We start from the raw sequence: 27220 nt of genomic DNA on the forward strand, positions 1-27220 counted from the left end.
GAGACTGGTGTTTTGCGGGTGCTATTTAATGAAGCTGCCAGTTGAGGACTTGTAAGATCTCTGCATCTCAAACTAGACACTCTAATGTACTTGTCCTCTTGCTCAGTTGTACACCGGGGCCTCCCACTCCTCTTTCTATTCTGGTTAGGGCCAGTTTGCTCTGTTCTGTGAAGGGAGTATGTTGTACGAGATCGTCAGTTTCTTGGCAATTTCTTGCATGGAATAGCCTTCATTTCTCAGAACAAGAATAGACTGACGAGTTTCAGAAGAAAGTTAATTTTGAACCTGTAATCGAACCCACAAATGCTGATGCTCCAGATAATCAACTAGTCTAAAGAAGGCCAGTTGTTTTGCTTCTTCTTTCATCAGCACAACAGTCTTCAGCTGTGCTAACATAATTGCAAAGGGTTTTCTAATGATCAATTTGCCTTTTAAAATGTTAGACTTGGATTAGCTAACACAACGTGCCATTGGAACACAGGAGTGATCGTTGCTGATAATGGGCCTCTGTACGCCTATGTAGATATTCCATAAAAAATCAGCCATTTCCAAGAACAATACTAATTTACAACATTAACAATGTCTACACTGTATTTCAGATCAATTTGATGTTATTTTAATGGACAAAAAAAACGTGCTTTTCTTTCAAAAACAAGGACATTTCTAAGTGACCACAAACTTTTGAACTGTAGTGTAAGTGTATCAGTAATTCCCAAAGAAACCTCCTAGCTCTGATACTACGTAGTCCTCCAATATCTATCACACAATGTTACGCTGTAACAGGCATCAGGAGTCTGTATCAGTATGATTGATACTACCAAAAAAGCGAGGTATTGAGTGTCATTCTGACATTTTTACTATTTTGTACTTTTCCCACCTATGGCTGAAGTTGACTCTCCAACAATTGCATTTTCCATACTGTGGTTCACTTCTTATTTTTCTCATGCGATGTATTTTTTGGCCTGGCGATTACTGGTAATTGTATCGTGTGAATCCAAGCTGCTTGCTCGTGTATTTTGATTCAGAGAGACACTAAAGTTATCACCCTGAAGCAGGGCGTCAGTCGGCTTTTGACTGCAAGTGCTGTTGGTGTGAAAATGAAAAACATGTTCAGCTGTGCCTGCCTACTGCCTCCATCTGCACACAAGAACAGTGTACATGTGACAGACAGACAGACAGACAGACAGACAGACAGACAGACAGACAGACAGACAGACAGACAGACAGACAGACAGACAGAGGCAGGCAGGCAGACAGACAGACAGACAGACAGACAGACAGACAGACAGACAGACAGACAGACAGACAGACAGACAGAGAGGCAGGCAGACAGACAGACAGACAGACAGACAGACAGACAGACAGACAGACAGACAGACAGACAGGCAGGCAGGCAGGCAGGCAGGCAGGCAGGCAGGCAGGCAGGCAGGATTGTTAAAAAAAACACAACATGCACTTAAAATGAACCTTACAATGAGCAGTGTTGGGCGAGGGGTGGTCTATGGTGATAGGTGGATGGGCTGAGAGTGGCTGAGGGATGGGATTAAAGAGCTGATGTCTATGGTGATAGGTGGGATGGGATGAGAGTGGCTGAGGGGCGGGATTAAAGAGCTGAAGTCTATGGTGATAGGTGGGATGGGATGAGAGTGGCTGATGGGTGGGATTAAAGAGCTGATGCTTGGTAAAGTATTATTGTTATGTGACTGCTTTATATAAAAGTACAATGTACAGTTGAAGTTGGAAGTTTACATAAACTTAGGTTGTAGTCATTAAAACTCATTTTTCAACCACTCCACAAATGTCTTGTTGACAAACTATAGCTTTGGCAAATCAGTTAGGACATCTACTTTGTGTATGACACAAGCAATTTTCCCAACAATTGTTTACAGCCAGATTATTTCCCTTATAATTCACTGTATCACAATTCCAGTGGGTCAGACGTTCACATACACTAAGTTGACTGTGCCTTTAAACAGCTTAGAAAATTCCAGAAAATTATGTCATGGCGGTGTACCTGTGGATGTATTTCAAGGCCTACCTTCAAACTCAGTACCTTTTTGCTAAACATAATGGGAAAATCAAAAGAAATCAGCCAAGACCTCAGAAAAAAAATGTAGACCTCCACAAGTCTGGTTCATCCTTGGGAGCAATTTCCAAATGCCTGAAGGTACCACGTTCATCGGTACAAACAATATTACGTAAGTAGAAACACCAAGGGACCATGCAGCCGTCATACCGTTCAGGAAGGAGACGCGTTCTGTCTTCTAGAGATGAATGTACTTTGGTGTGAAAAGTGCAAAACAATCCCAGAACAACAGCAAAGGACCTTGTGAAGATGCTGGAGGAAACAGGTACAAAAGTATCTATATCCACAGTAAAACAAGTCCTATATCGACATAACCTGAAAAGTCGATCAGCAAGGAAGAATCCACTGCTCCAAAACCGGCATAAAAAAGCCAGACTACGGTTTGCAACTGCACATGGGGACAAAGATCATAGTTTTTGGAGAAATGTCCTCTGGTCTGATGAATCAAAAATATAACTGTTTGGCCATAATGACCATCGTTATGTTTGGAGGAAAACGGGGGAGGCTTGCAAGCCAAAGAACACCGTCCAAACTGTGAAGCACTGGGGTGGCAGCATCATGTTGTGGGGGTGCTTCGCTGCAGGAGGGACTGGTGCACTTCACAAAATAGATGGCATCATGAGGCAGTATAATTATGTGGATATATTGAAGCAACATCTCAAGACATCAGTCAGGAAGTTAAAGCTTGGTTGCAAATGGGTCTTCCAAATGGACAATGACCCCAAGCATACTTCCAAAGTTATGGCTTAAGGACGACAAAGTCAAGGTATTGGAGTGGCCATCACAAAGCCCTGCCCTCAATCCCATAGAAAGATTGTGCAGAACTGAAAAAGCGTGTGCGAGCAAGGAGGCCTACAAACCTAACTCAGTTACACCAGCTCTGTCAGGAGGAATTTCTTCTGACCCACTGGGAATGTGATGTCAGAAATAAAAGCTGAAATAAATCATTCTCTCTACTATTATTCTGATATTTCACATTCTTAAAATAAAGTGGTGATCCTAACTGAAATAAGACAGGGGATTTTTACTAGGATGAAATGTCAAGAATTATGGAAAACTGAGTTGAAATGTATTTGGTGTATGTAAACTTCTGACTTCAACTATATGTAAAATGTGCATGTAAAATGTATATGTAAAATGTATGTATATGTAGCAGAAAAGCTGTAAAGAACGTAAAGAGAGTGTGGTGGTGGAGGGGTAAAAAACATTTAGACAGGCAGGCAGGCAGGCATGAATACAGACAGGCAGGCAGGCAGGCAGGCATGAAGACAGACAGGCAGGCATGAAGACAGACAGGCAGGCAGGCATGAAGACAGACAGGCAGGCATGAAGACAGACAGGCAGGCATGAAGACAGACAGACAGGCAGGCATGAAGACAGACAGGCAGGCATGAAGACAGACAGGCAGGCAGGCATGAAGACAGACAGGCAGGCATGAAGACAGACAGGCAGGCAGGCATGAAGACAGACAGGCAGGCATGAAGACAGACAGGCAGGCAGGCATGAAGACAGACAGGCAGGCATGAAGACAGACAGGCAGGCATGAAGACAGACAGGCAGGCAGGCATGAAGACAGACAGGCAGGCATGAAGACAGACAGGGCAGGCATGAAGACAGACAGGCAGGCAGGCATGAAGACAGACAGGCAGGCATGAAGACAGACAGGCAGGCAGGCATGAAGACAGACAGGCAGGCAGGCATGAAGACAGACAGGCATGAAGACAGGCAGGCAGGCATGAAGACAGACAGGCAGGCAGGCATGAAGACAGACAGGCAGGCATGAAGACAGACAGGCAGGCAGGCATGAAGACAGACAGGCAGGCAGGCATGAAGACAGACAGGCAGGCATGAAGACAGACAGGCAGGCAGGCATGAAGACAGACAGGCAGGCATGAAGACAGACAGGCAGGCATGAAGACAGACAGGCAGGCAGGCATGAAGACAGACAGGCAGGCATGAAGACAGACAGGCAGGCAGGCAGGCATGAAGACAGACAGGCAGGCAGGCATGAAGACAGACAGACAGGCAGGCATGAAGACAGACAGGCAGGCATGATGAAGACAGACAGGCAGGCATGAAGACAGACAGGCAGGCAGGCATGAAGACAGACAGGCAGGCAGGCATGAAGACAGACAGGCAGGCAGGCATGAAGACAGACAGGCAGGCAGGCATGAAGACAGACAGGCAGGCATGAAGACAGACAGACAGGCAGGCAGGCATGAAGACAGACAGGCAGGCATGAAGACAGAGGCATGAAGACAGACAGGCAGGCATGAAGACAGACAGGCAGACAGGCATGAAGACAGACAGGCAGACAGGCATGAAGACAGACAGGCAGGCATGAAGACAGACAGGCAGGCATGCAGACAGACAGACAGACAGACAGACAGACAGACAGACAGACAGACAGACAGACAGACAGACAGACAGACAGACAGACAGACAGACAGACAGACAGACAGGCAAGCAAGCAAGCAAGCAAGCATGAATACAAACAGGCAGGCATGAAGACAAGCATGAAGACAGACAGGCAGGCAGGCATGAAGACAGACAGGCAGGCAGGCATGAAGACAGACAGGCTGGCAGGGAGATTCAATTTATGATCTGATGTTTTGTATTCAGTCATGTATTCTGTCCGTAATGTATTCTGTAATGTATTCTGTAATCTATTCAGTCATGTATTCGTCTGTAATGTATTCTGTAATGTATTCTGTAATCTATTCAGTCATGTATTCTGTCTGTAATGTATTCTGTAATCTATTCAGTCATGTATTCTGTAATGTATTCTGTAATCTATTCAGTCATGTATTCTGTAATGTATTCTGTAATCTATTCAGTCATGTGTTCTGTAATGTATGCTGTAATCTATTCAGTCATGTATTCTGTAATGTATTCTGTAATCTATTCAGTCATGTATTCTGTAATGTATGCTGTAATCTATTCAGTCATGTATTCTGTAATGTCTGGAGTGGATGTCTAGTAATAATTAATGGCATTATGTATGTTGTTGTTTGAAGTCTGACTGTAAGAAAATATATACAATTACACAGTGGAATCTTTTGTCACATTTCATAGATAGAAACAGTTTCAATGAATGACAAATTGTTGCTTGAATCTTAAGGTTTGGTATTGAGTACAATCATCGAAAAGAGTGAGGAATGAGGTCAATAACAGGACAGAAATTTGTCTCTCCGCAGCCACCCACTCAGTAACAGTCCTGTCCCCTGTTCCTGTCCCTATAGGTGGTTTACAAGAACAATGAGTTCAGACTGGAGCTGTCTCGTCTGGCTGCAGAGCGAGACCCTCAGGTCAGTGTTCACGGTGACCTGACCTTCCGCTGTGAGGACGTGGCGGCCCTGGAGCCAGTCACCTTCGACACGCCCACCTCCTACCTCACCCTGCCCAGGTGGAACACCAAGAAGACCGGCTCCATCTCCTTTGACTTCCGGACCACGGAGCCCAGCGGCCTGCTGCTGTTCAGCCACGGGGACAGACATCTGCAGGACCTAGACAGACAGCCGGACAGGCAGGCCAGGGCTCATTACTTTGCCATGGAGCTAATGGACGGCTTTCTCTACCTGGTGATGGACATGGGCTCTGGCAGCATCAAGATGAAGGCCAGCAACAAGAGGGTCAACGATGGGGAGTGGTGCCACGTGGACTTCCAGAGGGAGGGGCGTAAGGGTGAGGGGAAGCACACATGAAGGTTCTGATAAGCTCTGATTGGCCCGTTAGGTGTGATTGAATAAGGCTTCAACCAGTGAGCCTAATGGGGGCATGTCCCATAGTGAGATGACAAAGTTTTTGGCTTGTGAAATTACATTCACTATAACTATATAGAGACACTCATATTTTAGCTTACTTTTAATGTTTCTTTGCTGCAGTCAGAGATGCTGTGTGCATATCCAGTTTTAATTACAGTCTTATTTTTAGCAGTTATAATCTATGTATGACATTTCATAAATTGCCTTAACCTATTTTGCAAGTGGCCAATTATACTGTCACCTACCTCATGTGGGGAAATGTCTGTCCTCATTAGCCGAGCCCAGTGATTCCAGCCGGTTTGCTTACAGTTTAGGATTATGCTATAACAAAGACCTGAGACATTCTTCTTCATTAGTCATTCCACAGTTTTACACCTGGTATAACTTGTGGATGTCCTCTTCTGTTTGATGTTATATCCCAATGAATAGCTTGAACCACTGTGTTTATCACATCCTCCAATAGCAACACAGGAACTCACACTCTCACTTTATCTTCCCACTCCTCCACCAACACTCATTACTCACACACACCTGCACATTTTCTCAAACACACATACAGTGAGGTGAGACAGCCTTGATACTAGTTGACTCACTCTGTTTTTTCCTTCAGGCTCCATCTCGGTGAACAGCCGCAGCACACCATTCTCTGCGAATGAAGGCAATGAGATCTTAGACCTGGAGGACGATATGTACCTGGGGGGTTTGCCCGAGGCACGCCAGCGCCTCATCCTCCCCCCAGAAGTCTGGACGGCCCCCCTCAACCTGGGCTACGTGGGCTGCATGCGGGACCTGTTTATGGATGGGCGGAGCCGGGACCTGAGGAGACTGGCAGAGATCCAGAGTGCCTCTGGAGTCAGCAGCTTCTGCACCAGGGAAACACACATCAGGTGTGGCAGAGACGTCTGTGGCAACGGTGGGCAGTGCCGTGAGGGCTGGAACCGTCATGTGTGTGATTGCACCAGCACGGGCTACCTGGGTCCCAACTGTGAGAGCGGTGAGAGGGGGACAGTGGGTTGGTGAAACTGTGAAAGTGGTGAGAGGGGGACAGTGGGTTGGGGAAACTGTGAAAGTGGTGAGAGGGGGACAGTGGGTTGGGGAAACTGTGAAAGCGGTGGGAGAGGGACAGTGGGTTGGGGAAACTGTGAAAGCGGTGAGAGAGGGACAGTGGGTTGGGGAAACTGTGAAAGCGGTGAGAGAGGGACAGTGGGTTGGGGAAACTGTGAAAGCGGTGAGAGAGGGACAGTGGGTTGGGGAAACTGTGAAAGTGGTGAGAGGGAGGGACAGTGGGTTGGGGAAACTGTGAGAGCAGTGAGAGAGGGACAGTCGGTTGGGGAAACTGTGAAAGCGGTGAGAGAGGGACAGTGGGTTGGGGAAACTGTGAAAGCGGTGGGAGAGCGACAGTGGGTTGGGGAAACTGTGAAAGTGGTGAGAGGGGGACAGTGGGTTGGGGAAACTGTGAAAGTGATGAGAGAGAGAGGGGACAGTCAGTTGGGGAAACTGTGAGAGCGGTGAGAGAGAGGACAGCGGGATTGGGGAAACTGTGAAAGTGGTGAGAGCGAGGGACAGTGGGATGGGGAAACTGTGAAAGTGGTGAGAGAGGGACAGAGTTGGGGAAACTGTGAGTGAGAGCGGGATGGGGAAACTGTGACAGAGGTGAGAGAGGGACAGCGGGTTGGGGAAACTGTGAAAGTGGTGAGAGAGGGACAGCGGGTTGGGGAAACTGTGAAAGTGGTGAGAGAGGGACAGCGGGATGGGGAAACTGTGAAAGTGGTGAGAGCGAGTGACAGCGGGATGGGGAAACTGTGAAAGTGGTGAGAGCGAGTGACAGCGGGATGGGGAAACTGTGAGAGCAGTGAGAGCGAGGGACAGCGGGTTGGGGAAACTGTGACAGAGGTGAGAGAGGGACAGCGGGTTGGGTAAACTGTGAAAGCAGTGAGAGCGAGGGACAGCGGGTTGGGGAAACTGTTAAAGTGGTGAGGGACAGCGGGATGGGGAAACTGTGAAAGTGGTGAGAGCGAGTGACAGCGGGATGGGGAAACTGTGAAAGTGGTGAGAGCGTGTGACAGCGGGATGGGGAAACTGTGAGGGAGAGGGACAGTGGGATGGGGAAACTGTGAGAGCAGTGAGAGAGAGGGACAGCGGGTTGGGGAAACTGTGAGAGCAGTGAGAGAGAGGGACAGTGGGTTGGGGAAACTGTGAGAGAGCAGTGAGAGCAAGTGACAGCGGGATGGGGAAACTGTGAGGGAGAGGGACAGCGGGATGGGGAAACTGTGAGAGCAGTGAGAGAGAGGGACAGGGGTTGGGGAAACTGTGAGAGCAGTGAGAAGAGGGACAGTGGGTTGGGGAAACTGTGAGAGCAGTGAGAGAGAGGGACAGCGGGTTGGGGAAACTGTAAAAGTGGTGAGAGCAAGTGACAGGGATGGGGAATGTTGTTCCCGGTTGAAAAGATACCGCAAAACTTTTTAAAGGTTTTCAGATATTTCATACAGACAATGTAGGGGTAACTCAAGGGGTAACTTCCCACTTCATTAGTGATCTGTTAGTGAAGTGGCAGTACATGAGGAATAAACACTGCTGGGTATCAGTGATTCATCAGTATTGTGGTGGGCTCTCCATAAGTCTAAATCACCCTGCATCTACCACAGAGATCTTTCTCACAGAGAGGAGAGCAACCCCATTGTGAAGCCATTTGGCTGATATCATTGAGGGATATAAATGGAATCCTCATCCTATTTGTGGCCTGAATAGAAATCTATGAGAAGAGGATGATTAGAGAGGCATCACCTAACAGAGCTGTGTGGTGTATTACAGGCTTTTCCTGCCATCTAGTGTTCCTGGAGGAAACTGACCAACATACATACATGGAAAAACACTGTTAGATGTGGTTCACCAATGATCACATCTTACATTGAATTCTTAATTTATTCTGAATCATGCGCTTATTCAGTGTTGAGTGTATAGGAAATTGTTCTGTGCTGTACGGGAACATTTGTGACCAAAACATGAACTAACCTTGTTTCCCTATCTTTGGGTATCACACACAGAGGCCACGGTGCTGAGCTATGATGGCAGCATGTACCTGAAGGTGACACTGCCAGTCAGCATGCACACGGAGGCCGAGGACGTGGCGCTACGCTTTATGTCCCAGAGGGCCTTTGGGCTGCTGTTGGCCACCACCTCCCAGGACTCAGCTGACACCCTGCGTCTGGAGCTGGAAGCGGGCCGGGTCAAACTCACCGTCAACCTGGGTAATGCTAATAACACTAACTCTAGGCCTTTGAGTGCTCTCGGCTTCTCAGTGAAAGTGATGTAATGAGAGAGGTCTTGTTCTACTTACTCTTCTCTCTATCATACACATCATCTATGTACATCTCTCTATCTCCTCTGTGTTTTGTCTATCATACACAACATCTATGTACATCTCTCTATCTCCTCTGTGTTTTCTCTCTCTCTCCCCTATCTCTCTCCCTGCCCTCCTCCCTCTCTCTCTCTCTCTCTCTCTCTCTCTCTCTCTCTCTCTCTCTCTCTCTCTCTCTCTCTCTCTCTCTCCCCTCTCTCTCTCTCCCCTGTCTCTCTCTCTCTCTCTCTCTCTCTCTCTCTCTCTCTCTCTCTCTCTCTCTCTCTCTCTCTCTCTCTCTCTCTCTCTCTCCCTCTCTCTTCCTCTCTCTCTCTCCCCTGTCTCTCTCTCTCTCTCTCTCTCCTCTCTCTCTCTCCCTGTCTCTCTCTCTCTCTCCTCCCTCTCCTCTCTCTCTCTCTCCCTGTCTCTCTTCCTCCATCTCTCTCTCCCCCCTGTCTCTCTCCCTCTCCTCCTCCCTCTAACTCTCTCTCCCTGCCCTCCTCCCTCTCTCTCTCTCTCCCCCTCTCTCTCTCTCTCTCTCTCTCTCTCTCCCCTGTCTCTCTCTCTCTCCTCCTCCCTCTCTCTCTCTCTCCCCTGTCTCTCTCTCTCTATCTCTCTCTCCCCTGTCTCTCTCCCTCTCCTCCTCCCTCTCTCTCTCTCCCCTGTCTCTCTCCCTCTCCTCCTCCATCTCTCTCTCTCTCCCCTGTCTCTCTCCCTCTCCTCCTCCCCCTCTCTCTCCCCCTCTCTCCCCTCTCCTCTCCCTCTCTCCTCTCTCTCTCTCTCCTCTCTTCCTCTATCTCTCTCTCCCCTGTCTCTCTCCCTCTCCTCCTCCCTCTCTCTCTCTCCCCCGTCTCTCTCCCTCTCCTCCTCCCTCTCTCTCTCTCTCTCCTCCTCCCTGTCTCTCTCCCTCTCCTCCTCCCTCTATCTCTCTCCCCTGTCTCTCTCCCTCTCCTCCTCCCTCTCTCTCTCTCCCCTGTCTCTCTCCCTCTCCCTCTCTCCCTCTCTCCCTCTCTCTCTCTCCTCCTCCCTGTCTCTCTCCCTCTCCTCCTCCCTTTCTATCTCTCTCCCCTGTCTCTCTCCCTCTCCTCCTCCCTCTCTCTCTCTCCCTCTCCTCCTCCTTCTCTCTCTCTCCCCTGTCTCTCCCCTCTCCTCTCCCTCTCTCTCTCTCTCTCCTCTCTCTCTCTCTCTCTCTCTCTCTCTCTCCCTCTATCTCTCTGACCCATGCTTAGGTCAGTCGCTGATCCATCCCCCAACCCTTTCAGCCCTTCAACGGCCTGTGTGTCTGCAGTCCTAGGAACAGACAGTCAGAGAGGCCAGCTCACTTAAAAACATACAGTACTGTACCATCAGCACCGGTCAAGAGTTTGGACACACCTACTCATTCCATTTTTTATTTCAGAAATGTTCTACCTTGTAGAATAATAGTGTAGATGTCAAAACTATGAAATAACACATATGAAATGATGTAGTAACCAAAAAAGTGTTAAACAAATCCAATTATATTTCATATTTTACATTCTTCAAATATACTTTGATTTGTTTAACACTGTTTTGGTGTGATTCCATATGTGTTATTTCATAGTTTTGATGTCTTCAATATTATTTGACAATGTAGAAAATAGTACAAATAAAGAAAAACCCTTGAATGAGTAGGTGTGTCCAAACTTTTGACTGACTGTACATTGTCATGGTGTACAACATGCCCAGTACGTCTGTAGGTAGTGAGTCTGGTCCTTGGCTGTTTGTATCCACTGCTCTGTGATGGTTGACAGCTCCAGAGCACATCTCAGCCACACTAGCATAGTAGTATATAGTAGTACATACTGTAGCCTTTATTGCAGGTTATGGTAAGCCATAATGACTATGTAGCTATTCTGTTATTCAGAGAGCAGAATGGTGAGGAGAGATGTACTAGTTTTCCATAGTGTGAAGTAGGGGTGCTGAGGGTGCTCCAGCACCCCCTGACATTTTGTTTTTAAATAATATATATATATATATATATATATATATATATATATATATATATATATATATATATATATATATATATATATTTGCACCAAATTTGTGCACTACGCCTTTATTACTGTATGAGTGGGGAAAAACCCTTGTCAGAAGAGTGGAGAAAACTACTTCTCACTCCTTCAGTGTGGTTGTGACTATGCAAACCAGCCCTTTCCTTAGTCTATACTATGTTTGTAAATGTGTGTGTTATGGAATCACGTAGTCACCAAAAAAGTGTTAAACAAATCAAAATAGAGTAGCCACCCTTTGCCTTGATGACTGCTTTGCACCCTCTTGGCATTCTCTTAACCAACTTAAACTAGAATGCTTTTCCAACAGTCTTGAAGGAGTTTCCACATATGCTGAGCACGGTCCGACTCCCAAACCATCTCAATTGGGTTGAGGTTGGGTGATTGTGGAGGCCTGGTCATCTGATATAGCACTCCATCACTCTCCTTCTTGGTAAAATAGTCCTTACACAGCCTGGAGGTGTGCTGGGTCTTTGCCCTGTTGAAAACAAATGATAGTCCCACTAAGCGCAAACCAGATGGGATGGCGTATCGCTGCAGAATGCTGTGGTAGCCATGCTGGTTAAGTGTGTTTGAATTCTAAATAACTCACTGACAGTGTCACCAGCAATACACACCCACACCATCATGCCTCCTCCTCCATGCTTCACAGTGGGAACCACACATGCAGATGTCATTTGTTCACCTACTCTGTCTCACAAAGACATGGCGGTTGGAACCAAGCAGACCAAAGGACAGATTTCCACCAGTCTAATGTCCATTGCTCGTGTTTCTTGGCCCAAACATGTCTCTTCTTATTATTGGTGTCCTTTAGTAGTGGTTTCTTTGCAGCAATTCGATCATGAAGGCCTGATTCACACAGTCTCTGAAATCCTTGTATGAGTAGGTGTCCAAACCTTTGACTGGTACTGTAAGTATTCAGACCTTTTACTCAGTACTTTGTTGAACACCTTTGGCAGTGATTACAGCTTCAAGTATTTTTGGGTATGATGCTACAAACTTGACACACCTCTTTTGGGGAGTTTGTCCCATTATTCTCTTCAGATTATCTAAAGCTCTGTCATGTTGGATGGGGAGCATCGCTGGACAGCTATTTTCAGTTCTTTCAGAGATTCAAGTTCAAGTCCGGGCTCTGGCTGGGCCACTCAAGGACATTCAGAGACTTGTACCAAAGCCACTCCTGCGTTGTCTTGGCTGTGTGCTAAGGGTCATTGTTCTGTTGAAGGTGAACCTTCACCCCAGTCTGAGGTCCTGAGCACTCTGGAGCAGGTCTTCATCAAGGATGTCTCTGTACTTTACTCCATTCATCTTTCCCTCGATCCTGACTAGTCTCCCATTCCCTGCCGCTGAAAAACATCACACAGCATGATGCTGCCACCACCATGCTTCATCGTAGGGATGGCCATAGAGGCCAAAGAGTTCAATCTTGGTTTCATCAGAGCAAAGCATCTTTATTCTCATGGTCTGAGAATCCTTTAGGGGCCTTTTGGAAAACTCCAACCAGGCTGTCATGTGCTTTTTACTGAGGAGTGGCTTCCGTCTGGCCACTCTACCATAAAGGCCTGATTCGTGGAGTGCTGCAGAGATGGTTGTCCTTCTGGAAGATTCTCCCATCTTCACAGAGGAACTCTAGAGCTCTGTCAGAGTGACCATAGAGTTCTTGGTCATCTCCCTGATCAAGGCTCTTCTCCCCCGATTGCTTAGTTTGGCCATGCGGCCAGCTCTAAGAAGTCTTGGTGGTTCCAAACTTCTTCCATTTAAGAATGATGGAGGCCACTGTGTTCTTGGGGACTTTCAATGCTGCAGAAATGTTTTGGTACAATCCTGTCTCAGAGCTCTACGGACAATTCCTTTGACCTCATGGCTTGGTTTTTGTTCTGAATAGTACTGTCAACTGTGGAACCTTATACAGACATGTGTGCCTTTCTAAATTATGTCCAATCATTTGAATTTACCACAGGTGGACTCCAATGAAATTGTAGAAACATCTCAAGGTTGATCAATGGAAACAGGGTGCACCTGAGCTCAATTTCAAGTCTCATAGCAAAGGGTCTGAATACTTATGTAAATAAGGTATTTCAGTTTTTTATTTTTAATACATTTGCAAACATTTATAAAAACCTGTTTTCACTTTGCCATTATGGGGTATTATGTGTAGATTGATGAAATGGAATGCATTTCAGAATAAGGCTGTAACGTGGAAAGGGGAAGGGGTCTGAATACTTTCCTAAGGCACTGCACATTACTGGTTCTCCTGAGTGTAACATGACCTCCCTCAGCTCGTATGTTAGTGGGTGCTGAATGGTGAGGAAAAGGCTGGTTTTGACTCTGGAGCTTGTCCCCGGATGGTGGTCGCTGTCTAAAGAAACTGCAGAATGTACCTTGAAGGATGTGACATTTTTACTTTATCTTCTTATATATATATTTTTTTTTATCTCACCATCTCTCTCTCTCTCACCAGATTGTATCAGGATAGACTGTAACCTCAGTAAGTTACTCCTATCATGTTTAACTCTACTTCAGAACAACTGTATTCTATACCTCACTGTTTTACTTTTAATCCTGTTAAATGAATTTAACACTAGCCATATCAAATATTTATCCCCATGAAGTACCACACTCACATGGTTGTCTTGAAAATGTAAGGGACTGTAAGGAAAGTATCAAATACTGTATAAAGCTGAACATCCTTTGGTAAACTCATCCTCTAAGCAACACATTTCAGAATAACAAAATGATCCCTTGTTCTTTACAACAGAAAAAGACCATCTGTTTATGGGTACTCAGTGCTTTTCATAGAGACGACAGTGGCAGTAGCTCCCAGTCTCTGCTACTAACTTCCAGCAGTAACTTTACCACCAGATGGCAATATACCATTGGGCTTTCGGAGAGAGGGGGTGACCTATTTGAACTGTTGTCCTTACAATTGACTTTTTTATTAGGACTCAAGGAAAGATGTAACTACTTAGTTTTTTATGTTGGTCAGTACAGGTATAAATCTTCTTTACTACGGGCCAGAAGATCTGTTCTACATCTACTTTCCTTCAATAATGTTATACAGGTGAGACCGTGACAACAGATTGTGTACAGAGTAAATGTTTTACCTTAAATAGCAACCTTAAGTATGTTGCTGCATAATTGTCCTATGAATTTAGATGGATTGAAGTTTAATGGCAGTAAAATAAAATAAAATCTTAATTGACTTTAAACAGACAAAATGTGCCAGTAGTTTAACTAAATTATAGTCAATTAGAGCCCTCGACCATCTGGGAGAGCCTCTCTTTAGGCCAAAACTTGTTGTGCATTTTAAACATGCGGTGAATTGACCACTTACAAGCACCATTTTAACGTATAATTGGAGTTATGCTAGGAGGTAAGCATAGAGAGGAACCGGCACAATTTACAAAACAGGAGGGGGGAAAAATGTATGGGTGGATGTCGCCCAATGTAGGCCCAAAGCGGAGGTTCTCTGTTGTATACAGTATAGGCAGTGGTAACAGTCATAAATAAGAAACACCACAGGTACCTGACTAGGTCATAATGGCTCCCACCTTTTCCCCATACCATGTTGTCTCAGGCTGATTGCCTCAGCCAGTGTATAGAGGGGTGTATACTCTGCCGCAGGGTATTCTGGTGGGGAGCTGTCCATGGTCCTGATTTGCTCACCAAGGTGCACTGTCTCCATAAGGCCACAGCGTCTGCAACCTACAACATACTAGTATCACAAACATGTTTACAGTAGCATATAGTAAACCGTATTTTTAAGGTAAATAGAGATCTTATATTTCAGAAGGAGAATAGTCATCGAGAGCAATGCGGTTACAGTAGATACATAACACAAGGAGAATAGTCATCGAGAGCAATGTGGTTACAGTAGGTACATAACACAAGGAGAATAGTCATCGAGAGCAATGTGGTTACAGTAGGTACATAACACAAGGAGAATAGTCATTGAGAGCAATGTGGTTACAGTAGATACATAACACAAGGAGAATAGTCATCGAGAGCAATGTGGTTACAGTAGGTACATAACACAAGGAGAATAGTCATCGAGAGCAATGTGGTTACAGTAGGTACATAACACAAGGAGAATAGTCATCGAGAGCAATGTGGTTACAGTAGATACATAACACAAGGAGAATAGTCATCGAGAGCAATGTGGTTACAGTAGGTACATAACACAAGGAGAATAGTCATCGAGAGCAATGTGGTTACAGTAGGTACATAACACAAGGAGAATAGTCATCGAGAGCAATGTGGTTACAGTAGATACATAACACAAGGAGAATAGTTCAATGGAGAGACAATGTTGGTTACAGTAGGTACATAACAGTTCAATGGAGAATAGTCATCGAGAGCAATGTGGTTACAGTAGGTACATAACACAAGGAGAATAGTCATTGAGAGCAATGTGGTTACAGTCAGATAGTTCATAACACAAGGAGAATAGTCACGAGAATAGACAATGTGGTTACAGTAGGTACATAACACAATGGAGAATAGTCATCGAGAGCAATGTGGTTACAGTCAGGTACATAGTAACACAAGGAGAATAGTCATCGAGAGCAATGTGGTTACAGTAGGTACATAACACAAGGAGAATAGTCATCGAGAGCAATGTGGTTACAGTAGACACACAGCACACAAAACACGGTGCCAGTTCTAATGGAATAGACCAACCAATGTTGGACTACGTATTGTGCCGGTGCCAGTTCTAATGGAGTAGACCAACCAATGTTGGACTACGTATTGTCACAGTGCCAGTTCTAATGGAGTAGACCAACCAATGTTGGACTACATATTGTCACGGTGCCAGTTCTAATGGAGTAGACCAACCAATGTTGGACTACTATTGTCACAGTGCCAGTTCTAATGGAGTAGACCAACCAATGTTGTGCCAGTTCTAATGGAATAGACCAACCAATGTTGGACTACACGTAGTTCTAATGTCCAACCAATGGGACTACGTATTGTGCCAGTTCTAATGGAGTAGACCAACCAATGTTGGACTACGTATTGTCACGGTGCCAGTTCTAATGGAATAGACCAACCAATGTTGGACTACCTATTGTCACGGTGCCAGTTCTAATGGAATAGACCAACCAATGTTGGACTACATATTGTCAAGGTGCCAGTTCTAATGGAGTAGACCAACCAATGTTGGACTACATATTGTCACGGTGCCAGTTCTAATGGAGTAGACCAACCAATGTTGGACTACGTATTGTCACGGTGCCAGTTCTAATGGAGTAGACCAACCAATGTTGGACTACGTATTGTCACGGTGCCAGTTCTAATGGAGTAGACCAACCAATGTTGGACTACGTATTGTCACGGTGCCAGTTCTAATGGAGTAGACCAACCAATGTTGGACTACGTATTGTCACGGTGCCAGTTCTAATGGAGTAGACCAACCAATGTTGGACTACATATTGTCACGGTGCCAGTTCTAATGGAGTAGACCAACCAATGTTGGACTACATATTGTCACAGTGCCAGTTCTAATGGAGTAGACCAACCAATGTTGGACTACATATTGTCACGGTGCCAGTTCTAATGGAATAGACCAACCAATTTTGGACTACATATTGTCACGGTGCCAGTTCTAATGGAGTAGACCAACCAATGTTGGACTACGTATTGTCACGGTGCCAGTTCTAATGGAGTAGACCAACCAATGTTGGACTACGTATTGTCACAGTGCCAGTTCTAATGGAGTAGACCAACCAATGTTGGACTACATATTGTCACGGTGCCAGTTCTAATGGAGTAGACCAACCAATGTTGGACTACGTATTGTCACGGTGCCAGTTCTAATGGAGTAGACCAACCAATGTTGGACTACGTATTGTCACGGTGCCAGTTCTAATGGAATAGACCAACCAATGTTGGACTACCTATTGTCACGGTGCCAGTTCTAATGGAGTAGACCAACCAATGTTGGACTACATATTGTCACGGTGCCAGTTCTAATGGAGTAGACCAACCAATGTTGGACTACATATTGTCACGGTGCCAGTTCTAATGGAGTAGACCAACCAATGTTGGACTACATATTGTCACGGTGCCAGTTCTAATGGAGTAGACCAACCAATGTTGGACTACATATTGTCACGGTGCCAGTTCTAATGGAGTAGACCAACCAATGTTGGACTACATATTGTCACGGTGCCAGTTCTAATGGAGTAGACCAACCAATGTTGGACTACCTATTGTCGTAAGTATACTTTCATCTAAAAAGGATACATTTGTTTTACAAAATTAGCATGTTTTTATTTGCATCAATAGCTTGCATGTTCAAAGTCTCAACTATGCCTGCAGTATATCAAGACAGAATCATCCTCACAATGCTGCACAGGGACATGTCATTTTCTGTAATGTTGAGAATAACTATGTGCATTCATTTTCCTTTAATAATCGACATTTTAAAAACAAATTTATCTAAACTGTGCCTTATTCAAAGTCTGGTGTAAATTGTGTATTTATGTCAATGGGATTTTTGTGTGAAAAGTTTAGATATAATTGTGCATCTGTGTGAAAGGAGTGGTGTGTTTCACGGTCTTTAGGGCATGTTCAATGCAGAAGGCAAACTTACATGTGCCAAATCTGGTGTTGGTTTACTAATAGGTGACACAAAATTAAAGTTGCCTAAAATATTTTTTAAATGTTTTTTACAAACGAAACACTGAAAGGATATCAAACCTATGCAGCTATCCCTGCCAAAAGACACAGCTGGGGTCGACCAGGCTCTGACCAGCCTCCCATTCAAACACTAGCAAATAAGAGCAACAATTACACACAGGTGTATAGGTGTATAGGATCTCCTCCATGGACACACCTCGGAGCATACCCATGTGGCCCACAATCTAGGCGGACAAATCTAATTACACTCAATAAAAAAAGATAGAAACTGGCCAAACACCATAATATAGCATTCTCAACAGCTATTAACCATGTCTTAAGCATGGCTAGTAGTTAATCAATGGAAGATAAACATCATTTCAACATATAGTGCCAGTCAAAAGTTTGGACACTCATTCAAGGGTTTTTCTCTATTTTTACTATTTTCTACATTGTGAATAATAGTGAAGACATCAAGACTATGAAATAACACATATGGAATCATCTATTCTTTAGAGAGCAGAATGGTGAGGAGAGATGTACTAGTTTTCCATAGTGGGAAGTAGGGGTTGCTGAGGGTGCTGCAGCACCCCCTGATATTTTGTTTTTAAATAATATATATATATATATATATATTATTTCCACCAAATTTGTGCACTAGGCCTTTATTACTGTATGAGTGGGGAAAAACCCTTGTCAGCAGAGTGGAGAAAACTACTTCTCACTGACTATGCAAACCAGCCCTTTCCTTAGTCTATACTATGTTTGAAAATGTGTGTATATGTATGTATATATGTATGTATACAGAAATATCACATTTACATACCGTACCAGTCAGACGTTTGAATACACCTACTCATTCAAGGGTTTTTCTTTATTTTTACTATTTTCTAAATTGTCGAATAGTTGTGAAGACATCAACACTATGAAATAGCAGATATGGAATCATGTAGTAACCAAAAAAGTGTTAAACAAATCAAAATATATTTTAGATTCTTCAAAGTAGCCACCCTTTTCCTTGATGACAGCTTTGCACGCTCTTGGCATTCTCTCAACCAGCTTCACCTGGAATGCTTTTCCAACCGTCTTGAAGGAGTTTCCACATATGCTGAGCACTTGTTGGCTGCTTTTCCTTCACTCTGCGGTCCGACTCCCAAACCATCTCAATTGGGTTGAGGTCAGGTGATCGTGGAGGCCAGGTAATCTGAAGCAGCACTCCATCAATATCCTTCTTAATCAAAATAGCCCTTACACAGCCTGGAGGTGTGTTGTGTCATTGTCCTGTTGAAAACAAATGATAGTCCCACTAAGCACAGACCAGATGGGATGGCATATCGCTGCAGAGCCATGCTGGTTAAGTGTGCCTTGAGTACTCGAATCAACTTTATTCAATTATATGCACAAGCCAAAAAACTCCAAACCAAAACACAACTGGAGGGAGTGGAGCGCACACTGCATGAGCCTTCAAATAATTGCACATATTTGCGCGCACCCTAGGAAGCACAGCAGAACACAGGACCAACCAGTAATCACCGCAACACCAAGACCAAACAAACAACGGTATCAAAATGAAATGACATAAAGCAATGACTAATTCAGGCAATCAAACAGCAGATCAAATCCAGGAAATGACCACAGAAACAATGTTTGCTTGATAAACAACTCCCCATAATAGCGAATGAACTAAAATCATGTAACGTAATATTAAACTGTGCTGTGAATCAGACCTGGCTTCAAATACACAAGTATGTGATATCTAAATACTTGTTTTTCTGTGTATTTGAATATTTTCAAATGATGTGAATCATTGGAAGTATTTAAAAGTATTTTTACAAGTATTTCCTAAAAATAGCCTACTATTTGAAACTATTATCAAATACTATTTTCAAATACCTGGGTTAAATTCATGGGAGTGTATTTGAGTCAGTGTAATTTTGCATTTTCAAATACATGCTAATACATTCCGATATTGTATTTTTTATATATATCTGAATACTTACTTTGAAATGTATGTGAAATCAATTTAGATATTTTAAATAGTATTTGAGATATTGGTCTATATTAGAAAAACAACAATGAGAAATACTTGACTTAGGCTACAAGTGTGTTGGGAATGGAGGGGATAGGTCGCAATCTCCAGCTTGGGTGTGTAGACATAAAAAAGCACTTCACTTCATTGTGGATATCTAGTGATTTCTGTGCTTTCTGACACACCAGCATTCTTACTGTTCAGCACACCACTAAACAGCCCTTGCAACACTTGCTTGCAAACTCCTCTAAAATGTGTATGTGCTTGATCCTGGCAGAAATCCTCTCCACTGACCCACAGAGTAGGTGTTTGGGCTGAGGCTCCATTATTAGATTGCAGGGGAGCCCTCCTCGGAGACCAGACCAACACTGCTTTAACACAGTTCCCTTCAGATGAATAGTCCCATCTCCTCCGCTCTGTAAAGATTTGTCTGTACCTCCCTCCAACTGCTCAGTAAAGTAGACTGTTGTGTTGATTTAGTAGGTGAACGTGGGTTTTGTAGGACATAAACCCACAGTCAATAAAGAGGAACATGACCGGGGTTCCATACTAAGATCTGAAGGTTATTTGGGAATAATAGACATGCTGATATAATGGTCTGAAAAGAGATTGACAGTATATTGTTGTTTTACAATTGTAACAAAGTTTCATATTCAAAAAGCACCGCTCTGCCCCATGCCTCACCGTTTCTAAGATTAGATGTCATTGTTGGGTTAGGGTTAGGGTTAGGGTTAGGATTAGGATTAGCGTTAGGGTTAGGGTTAGGGTTAGGGTTAGGATGAGGGTTAGGGTTAGGGTTAGGGTTAGGGTTAGGATTAGGGTTAGCGTTAGGGTTAGGGTTAGGGTTAGGGTTAGGATTAGGATTAGGGTTAGCGTTAGGGTTAGGGTTAGGGTTAGGGTTAGGATGAGGGTTAGGGTTAGGGTTAGGGTTAGGATTAGGGTTAGGGTTGGGGTTAGGGTTAGGGTTAGGATACTGTAATCAAACATGTCAATAGTACTTAAAGCTGAATTTTATGTTATAAGATGACAATGTACCGGTTGTAGGGACTTTAGTAGTCTAATAATTGGTTATAATTGGTGACTTAGTTAATTAATTTGCCTGCTGTTCTAAATTAATAACATTGCATAAGGGCACCAGTAATTGTTTTTATTCAAGGGGAACAATTTACTTGAAAATCAAATTAGTAGTTTAGCCTACATTCATAAAGTCTTGTATCAACAATTTGAAAGGAAACGTAAAGTCTTTAATTGTATTAAAGCCAGTATTTGTCAAAACAAGAGAACCAAATTTCTTTATAAAGACATAATTTATTATTATCCTAAGAAACACACAATTAAAATAAACACAAAGATTATGGTTGATAAAGCAATGCCGACTTGTCAAGGATGAAACACAGAGAATGCTGTCATATTTACTGAGTCACTGGTCAGGTCCTTTCTTTCTCTTTGTCTCTCCTTGACCCGCGTCGGTACCAATTCAAGGGGCTTTATTGGCATGGGAAACATGTGTTAACATTGCCAAAGCAAGTGAGGTGGATAACATACAAAAGTGATATAAACAACAAAAATTAACAGTAAACATTACACATACAGAAGTTTCAAAAGAATAAAGCCATTTCAAATGTCATATTATTTATATATACAGTGTTGTAGCGACCTCTATTGGAGCAGTCAGCTTTGTGTTGCAGGTGTCCAAAACGCCACTCTCGTGGGCCATTCGTTTTTCACAAAGGTGTAAGTCTGTCCATTTTTCTTCAGTCCCTGTCAGCGTTCCATGTTTTTCCGTGACTTCTGTTTCAGTCCAAGACCGACAACTCTTTGTCATGCCTTCTCTCCTCTCACCCTCCTGCAAGACAATTCTCGTTCTCCTCCAAGTTGATCCAAGTCGTCATTTCAAATGTATTTAAGAGTAGGGATAAAAGTCAATACTTTATCATTTGCCTGTGTATTAAGAATGTTTTTCTGAGAGGGATGGGATGTTGAACATCATGGGATGTTGAACCAAGGAAACCTTTGTTATACACACAACATGACCTCGTTCGTGTCTCCTGACGGGTCAGAGTTCAACCTTTTCCTTCGAGCTGGTGTGACTGCCTCCTTTTGTTTGTACATCGTTCTTAGGTCAGCCATCACGCAAGAGTAGGAAGACATAACCACTTCCTGAAAGATTTATGACTCATTATATATGAAGGTTGGGCAAAAATGGTCTGCGGGTGTGAACATGGAGAGAGAAATCCCCCTGCCTCATGACAGTCACACTAATGTGTTCCTGTGACACCCAGAGTTACAACACAGTGTTATGTGCCATAGCTACTGTGTCAGATAACTTTGTAGTTGGTCTAGACTGTTGCCCCCTGCCGACACACTTGCTCTGCTGTAAAACGGCAGAAGCCAGTGGCCTCTCTCTCCCAGAGGAGGAAATAGTGAAGTACTTGGAAACCAATTCATATCATCAGCTGCAGCGTCCCAGTAGCAGTGTCCCAGTAGCAGCCAGCCAGTGTCCTCTCTCTGTTATTGTCATACACCCTGATGTTAATTAGACAGACAAACCCCTGGAGGCCGTCTGGCTTAGGCATGGCCAATTAGCTTTCCAAGCCATGTCAGAACTCCTTTGAATTGCTGTGTCGGCCTGTTGCATAGCCAATAATCGGGGTTGACTGTGCTGCAGTGGCAAAGCTTCCGCATTGTGACCTATTTTCAAATCAAACCTTGAGAGCTGGGGGAAAAAGCAGAGGATTTAGCAGAAATCCTGGAGCTATAAAACTCTATCCACCGGCCAAGCCTCTGGATACTACACATGTTGTTAGCTGGTTGTCTAAAGAGTTGATATACCATTTCATATAGAGGAGACGGGATTTGAGTCATATACCAGTGGATATTAATTAAACATTTAAAATAAAATAACATTTTATTGGTCACATACACATGGTTAGCAGATGTTATTGTGAGTGTAGCAAAATGCATGTGCTTCTAATTTCGACAGCGCAGCAATATCTAACAAGTAATATCCAAAGATTCCTCAACACATACCTAATACACACACATCTAAGTAAAGGAATGGAATAAGAATATATAAATATATGGATGAGCAATGACAGAGCGGCATAGGCTAAGATGCAATAGATAGTATATAATACAGTATATACAGTGGGGCAAAAAAGTATTTCGTCAGCCACCAATTGTGCAAGTTCTCCCACTAAAAAAAGATGAGAGAGGACTGTAATTTTCATCATAGGTACACAGACAAAATGAGAAGAAAAATCCAGAAAATCATATTGTAGGATTTTTAATGAATTTATTTGCAAATTATGGTGGAAAATAAGTATTTGGTCACCTACAAACAAGCAAGATTTCTGGGTTTCACAGACCTGTAACTTCTTCTTTAAGAGGCTCCTCTGTCCTCCACTCGTTACCTGTATTAATGGCACCTGTTTGAACTTGTTATCAGTATAAAAGACACCTGTCCACAACCTCAAACAGTCACACTCCAAACTCCACTATGGCCAAGACCAAAGAGTGCAGACCTCACCACCCTCTGGAGAGCTTTGCGGTTGTGGGTGTTGCAGTTGCCGTACCAGGCAGTGATACAGCCAACAAGATGCACTCAATTGTGCATCTGTAAAAGTTTGTGAGGATTTTAGGTGACAAGACACATTTCTTCAGCCTCCTGAGGTTGAAGAGGTGCTGTTGCGCCTTCTTCACCACACTGTCTTTGTGTGTGGACCATTTCAGTTAGTCAGTGATGTGTACGCTGAGAAACTTTACTTTTCCCCTTCTCCACTGCTGTCCCGTCGATGGGGGGGGGGTGCTCCCTCTGCTGTTTCCTGAAGTCCACGATCATCTCCTTTGTTTTGTTGATGTTGTGTGAGAGGTTATTTTCCTATTCTTCTTGGGATAGGTCAGTGTGCAGTGTGATGGCAATTGCTTTGTCTGTGGACCTATTGGGGTGGTAAGCTAATTTAAGTGGGACTAGTGACGGGTAAGGTGGAGGTGATATGATCCTTGACTAGTTTCTCAAAGCACTTCATGATGACAGAAGTGAGTGCTACGGGGCGATAGTCGTTTAGTTCAGTTACCTTTGCATTCTTGGTTACAGGAACAATGGTGGCCATCTTGAAGCATGTGGGGACAGCAGACTGGGATAGGGAGAAATTGAATATGTTCATAAACAAACCAGCCAGCTGGTCTGTGCATGCTCTGGGGACGCGGCTAGAGATGCCGTCAGGGCCGGCAGCCTTGTGAGTGTTAACACGTTTAAATGTCTTACTCACATTGGACACGGAGAAGGAGAGCCCACAGTCCTTGGTAGCGGGCTGTGTCTGTGGCACTGTATTATCCTCAAAGCATGCAAAGAAAGTGTGTAATTTCTCTGGAAGCAAGACGTCAGTGTTTTGTGACGTGGCTGGTTTTCCTTTTTTGGCACTTGTGATGAGTACAGTACAGTTGTGTAATAAGCACTGTCAACTCAATCCAACACTTTGTTTACACAAACATTGACAGAGCTCTTACATTCTGAACTGCGTTTCTTACTCGAGATTTCATAGGTTACAGGAATTTCTCTTTGACAACATCGGTAAGGATTGTGCAAGTAAGCGTAGGAGAGAGAGGTTGTGTAGTTTTTCTTTACATACAGTACTGCCCTCACTCAATGGCATTTCCAGGTTGCAGGTGTTTGCGTGCTTATGAGTGATATAGTGTGTTAATGTGTTCTAACCAGGAAGTGTATTTTATTCAGGGATCTCTTGGAAAGAGGGATATGCTTTATTACTGTGCTCTGCGGGTGACTTCCTCCTTTCCTTTCCTCAGGTAAAGGCCCAGAGATGCTGTTAGCAGGACAGAAGCTGAACGACAATGAGTGGCACTCAGTGAAGGTGGTACGTCTTGGGAAGAACCTGCAGCTCTCTGTGGACAATGTGACTGTGGAAGGTAGGAGGGGAGAGCAGAGTCAAACCATGAGATGAAGGGAAACTGTGATCCTCATAGTAATACACTAAAACATTTCACGTTCCGTTTGTGATCCTCTGTAGCTCAGGCGGTAGAGCATGGTGCTCCACTGTAAGTCGCTTTAGATAGAAGTGTCTGCTAAATATATATATTATGCCGATCATCATGTCTTTACTCTACCCCAGGCAATATGGCCGGTGCCCACACCCACCTGGAGTTCCACAACATTGAGACTGGCATCATGACAGAGAGACGATTCATCTCTGTGGTGCCAACCAACTTCATAGGGCACCTGCAGGCCCTCTCCTTCAATGGCGTGCCCTACCTGGACCAGTGTAAGAACGGAGACATCTCCTACTGCGAACTCAACGCTCGCTTCGGCATGCGCCGCATCGTGGCTGACCCTGTGACCTTCCACAGCCGGGCCAGCTACCTAGCCTTCTCTACCCTGCAGGCCTACGCCTCCATGCACCTCTTCTTCCAGTTCAAGACCACCTCCCCCGACGGCCTGCTCCTCTTCAACTCTGGAGACGGCAGTGACTTCATCATGGTGGAGCTGGTCAAAGGGTGAGTGGTGTGTTGGGGTAACGACGGCAGTGACTTCATCATGGTGGAGCTGGTCAAAGGGTGAGTGGTGTGTTGGGGTAAAGACAGCAGTGACTTCATCATGGTGGAGCTGGTCAAAGGGTGAGTGGTGTGTTGGGGTAAAGACTGCAGTGACTTCATCATGGTGGAGCTGGTCAAAGGGTGAGTGGTGTGTTGGGGTAAAGACAGCAGTGACTTCATCATGGTGGAGCTGGTCAAAGGGGGAGTGGTGTGTTGGGGTAAAGACAGCAGTGACTTCATCATGGTGGAGCTGGTCAAAGGGGGAGTGGTGTGTTGGGGTAAAGACGACAGTGACTTCATCATGGTGGAGCTGGTCAAAGGGGGAGTGGTGTGTTGGGGTAAAGACAGCAGTGACTTCATCATGGTGGAGCTGGTCAAAGGGTGAGTGGTGTGTTGGGGTAAAGACAGCAGTGACTTCATCATGGTGGAGCTGGTAAAAGGGGGAGTGGTGTGTTGGGGTAAAGACAGCAGTGACTTCATCAGCTGGTAAAAGGAGCTGACTTCATCATGGTGGAGCTGGTAAAAGGGGGAGTGGTGTGTTGGGGTAAAGACAGCAGTGACTTCATCATGGTGGAGCTGGTAAAAGGGGGAGTGGTGTGTTGGGGTAAAGACAGCAGTGACTTCATCATGGTGGAGCTGGTAAAAGGGGGAGTGGTGTGTTGGGGTAAAGACAGCAGTGACTTCATCATGGTGGAGCTGGTAAAAGGGGGTTGGGGTAGTGGTGTGTTGGGGTAAAGACAGCAGTGACTTCATCATGGTGGAGCTGGTAAAAGGGGAGTGGTGTGTTGGGGTAAAGACAGCAGTGACTTCATCATGGTGGAGCTGGTAAAAGGGGAGTGGTGTGTTGGGGTAAAGACAGCAGTGACTTCATCATGGTGGAGCTGGTAAAAGGGGAGTGGTGTGTTGGGGTAAAGACAGCAGTGACTTCATCATGGTGGAGCTGGTAAAAGGGGGAGTGGTGTGTTGGGGTAAAGACAGCAGTGACTTCATCATGGTGGAGCTGGTAAAAGGGGAGTGGTGTGTTGGGGTAAAGACAGCAGTGACTTCATCATGGTGGAGCTGGTAAAAGGGGGAGTGGTGTGTTGGGGTAAAGACAGCAGTGACTTCATCATGGTGGAGCTGGTAAAAGGGGGAGTGGTGTGTTGGGGTAAAGACAGCAGTGACTTCATCATGGTGGAGCTGGTAAAAGGGGGAGTGGTGTGTTGGGGTAAAGACAGCAGTGACTTCATCATGGTGGAGCTGGTAAAAGGGGGAGTGGTGTGTTGGGGTGGCCAGGAAGGGGTACATCTCCACCTCATATTCCAATGGGTTGGATTATTATCATTATTTAAAGATTGTGTTCAACATATTTTGTTAGGTGCTGTGACCATGCTGTGTGTGTGGGATAGATTAACAATAGCACAGCTGCCTACCACTGTTCCCCTGTTCTCTTGCTCAACAAGTTATTTGATGTTATATGGAATACTTTGATTCTGTCAACCGGAGCCACATGAAGGAATGTATTCAGAATGTTTTAGTGAAACCAGACGGATAGAGCGAGTAAGAGTGAAAGAGCGAACAATAATCCCACAGATGTTTAAACCGCGGTCCAGTTTTGCCCAGAAATACTGTCACACAGGAAACAATTAGTCAGCAGGAGTCTAAGCTGTGGAGCCTTTAGGCAGCGGCACACAGCAATACTGGATCCATGGGCTGAAGAGAGAACTGTCATATCTCTCAGTGCTGCTGGTACTACACTTCCTCTGATGATGTTTCTGTTAATATATTATATTATGCATTGAATCTGCATTTCAAAAGGAC

General features: G+C 44.6%; 1 protein-coding gene across 1 annotated transcript in view; it reads left to right on the forward strand.

Annotated features, from left to right (window-relative positions):
- nrxn2a (neurexin 2a) overlaps positions 1-27220 on the forward strand; it is a 381645-nt gene that overhangs the window by 129869 nt on the left and 224556 nt on the right. Inside the window, 6 exon segments of the mRNA XM_046317726.1 lie at positions 5329-5770; positions 6461-6844; positions 8895-9098; positions 13682-13708; positions 24677-24796; positions 25000-25381. Coding sequence (XP_046173682.1) covers positions 5329-5770; positions 6461-6844; positions 8895-9098; positions 13682-13708; positions 24677-24796; positions 25000-25381 — 1559 coding nt within the window.

The sequence above is a fragment of the Oncorhynchus gorbuscha genome, linkage group LG20 (assembly GCF_021184085.1).
Source record: "Oncorhynchus gorbuscha isolate QuinsamMale2020 ecotype Even-year linkage group LG20, OgorEven_v1.0, whole genome shotgun sequence".
NCBI classification, from domain to species: Eukaryota; Metazoa; Chordata; class Actinopteri; order Salmoniformes; family Salmonidae; genus Oncorhynchus; species Oncorhynchus gorbuscha.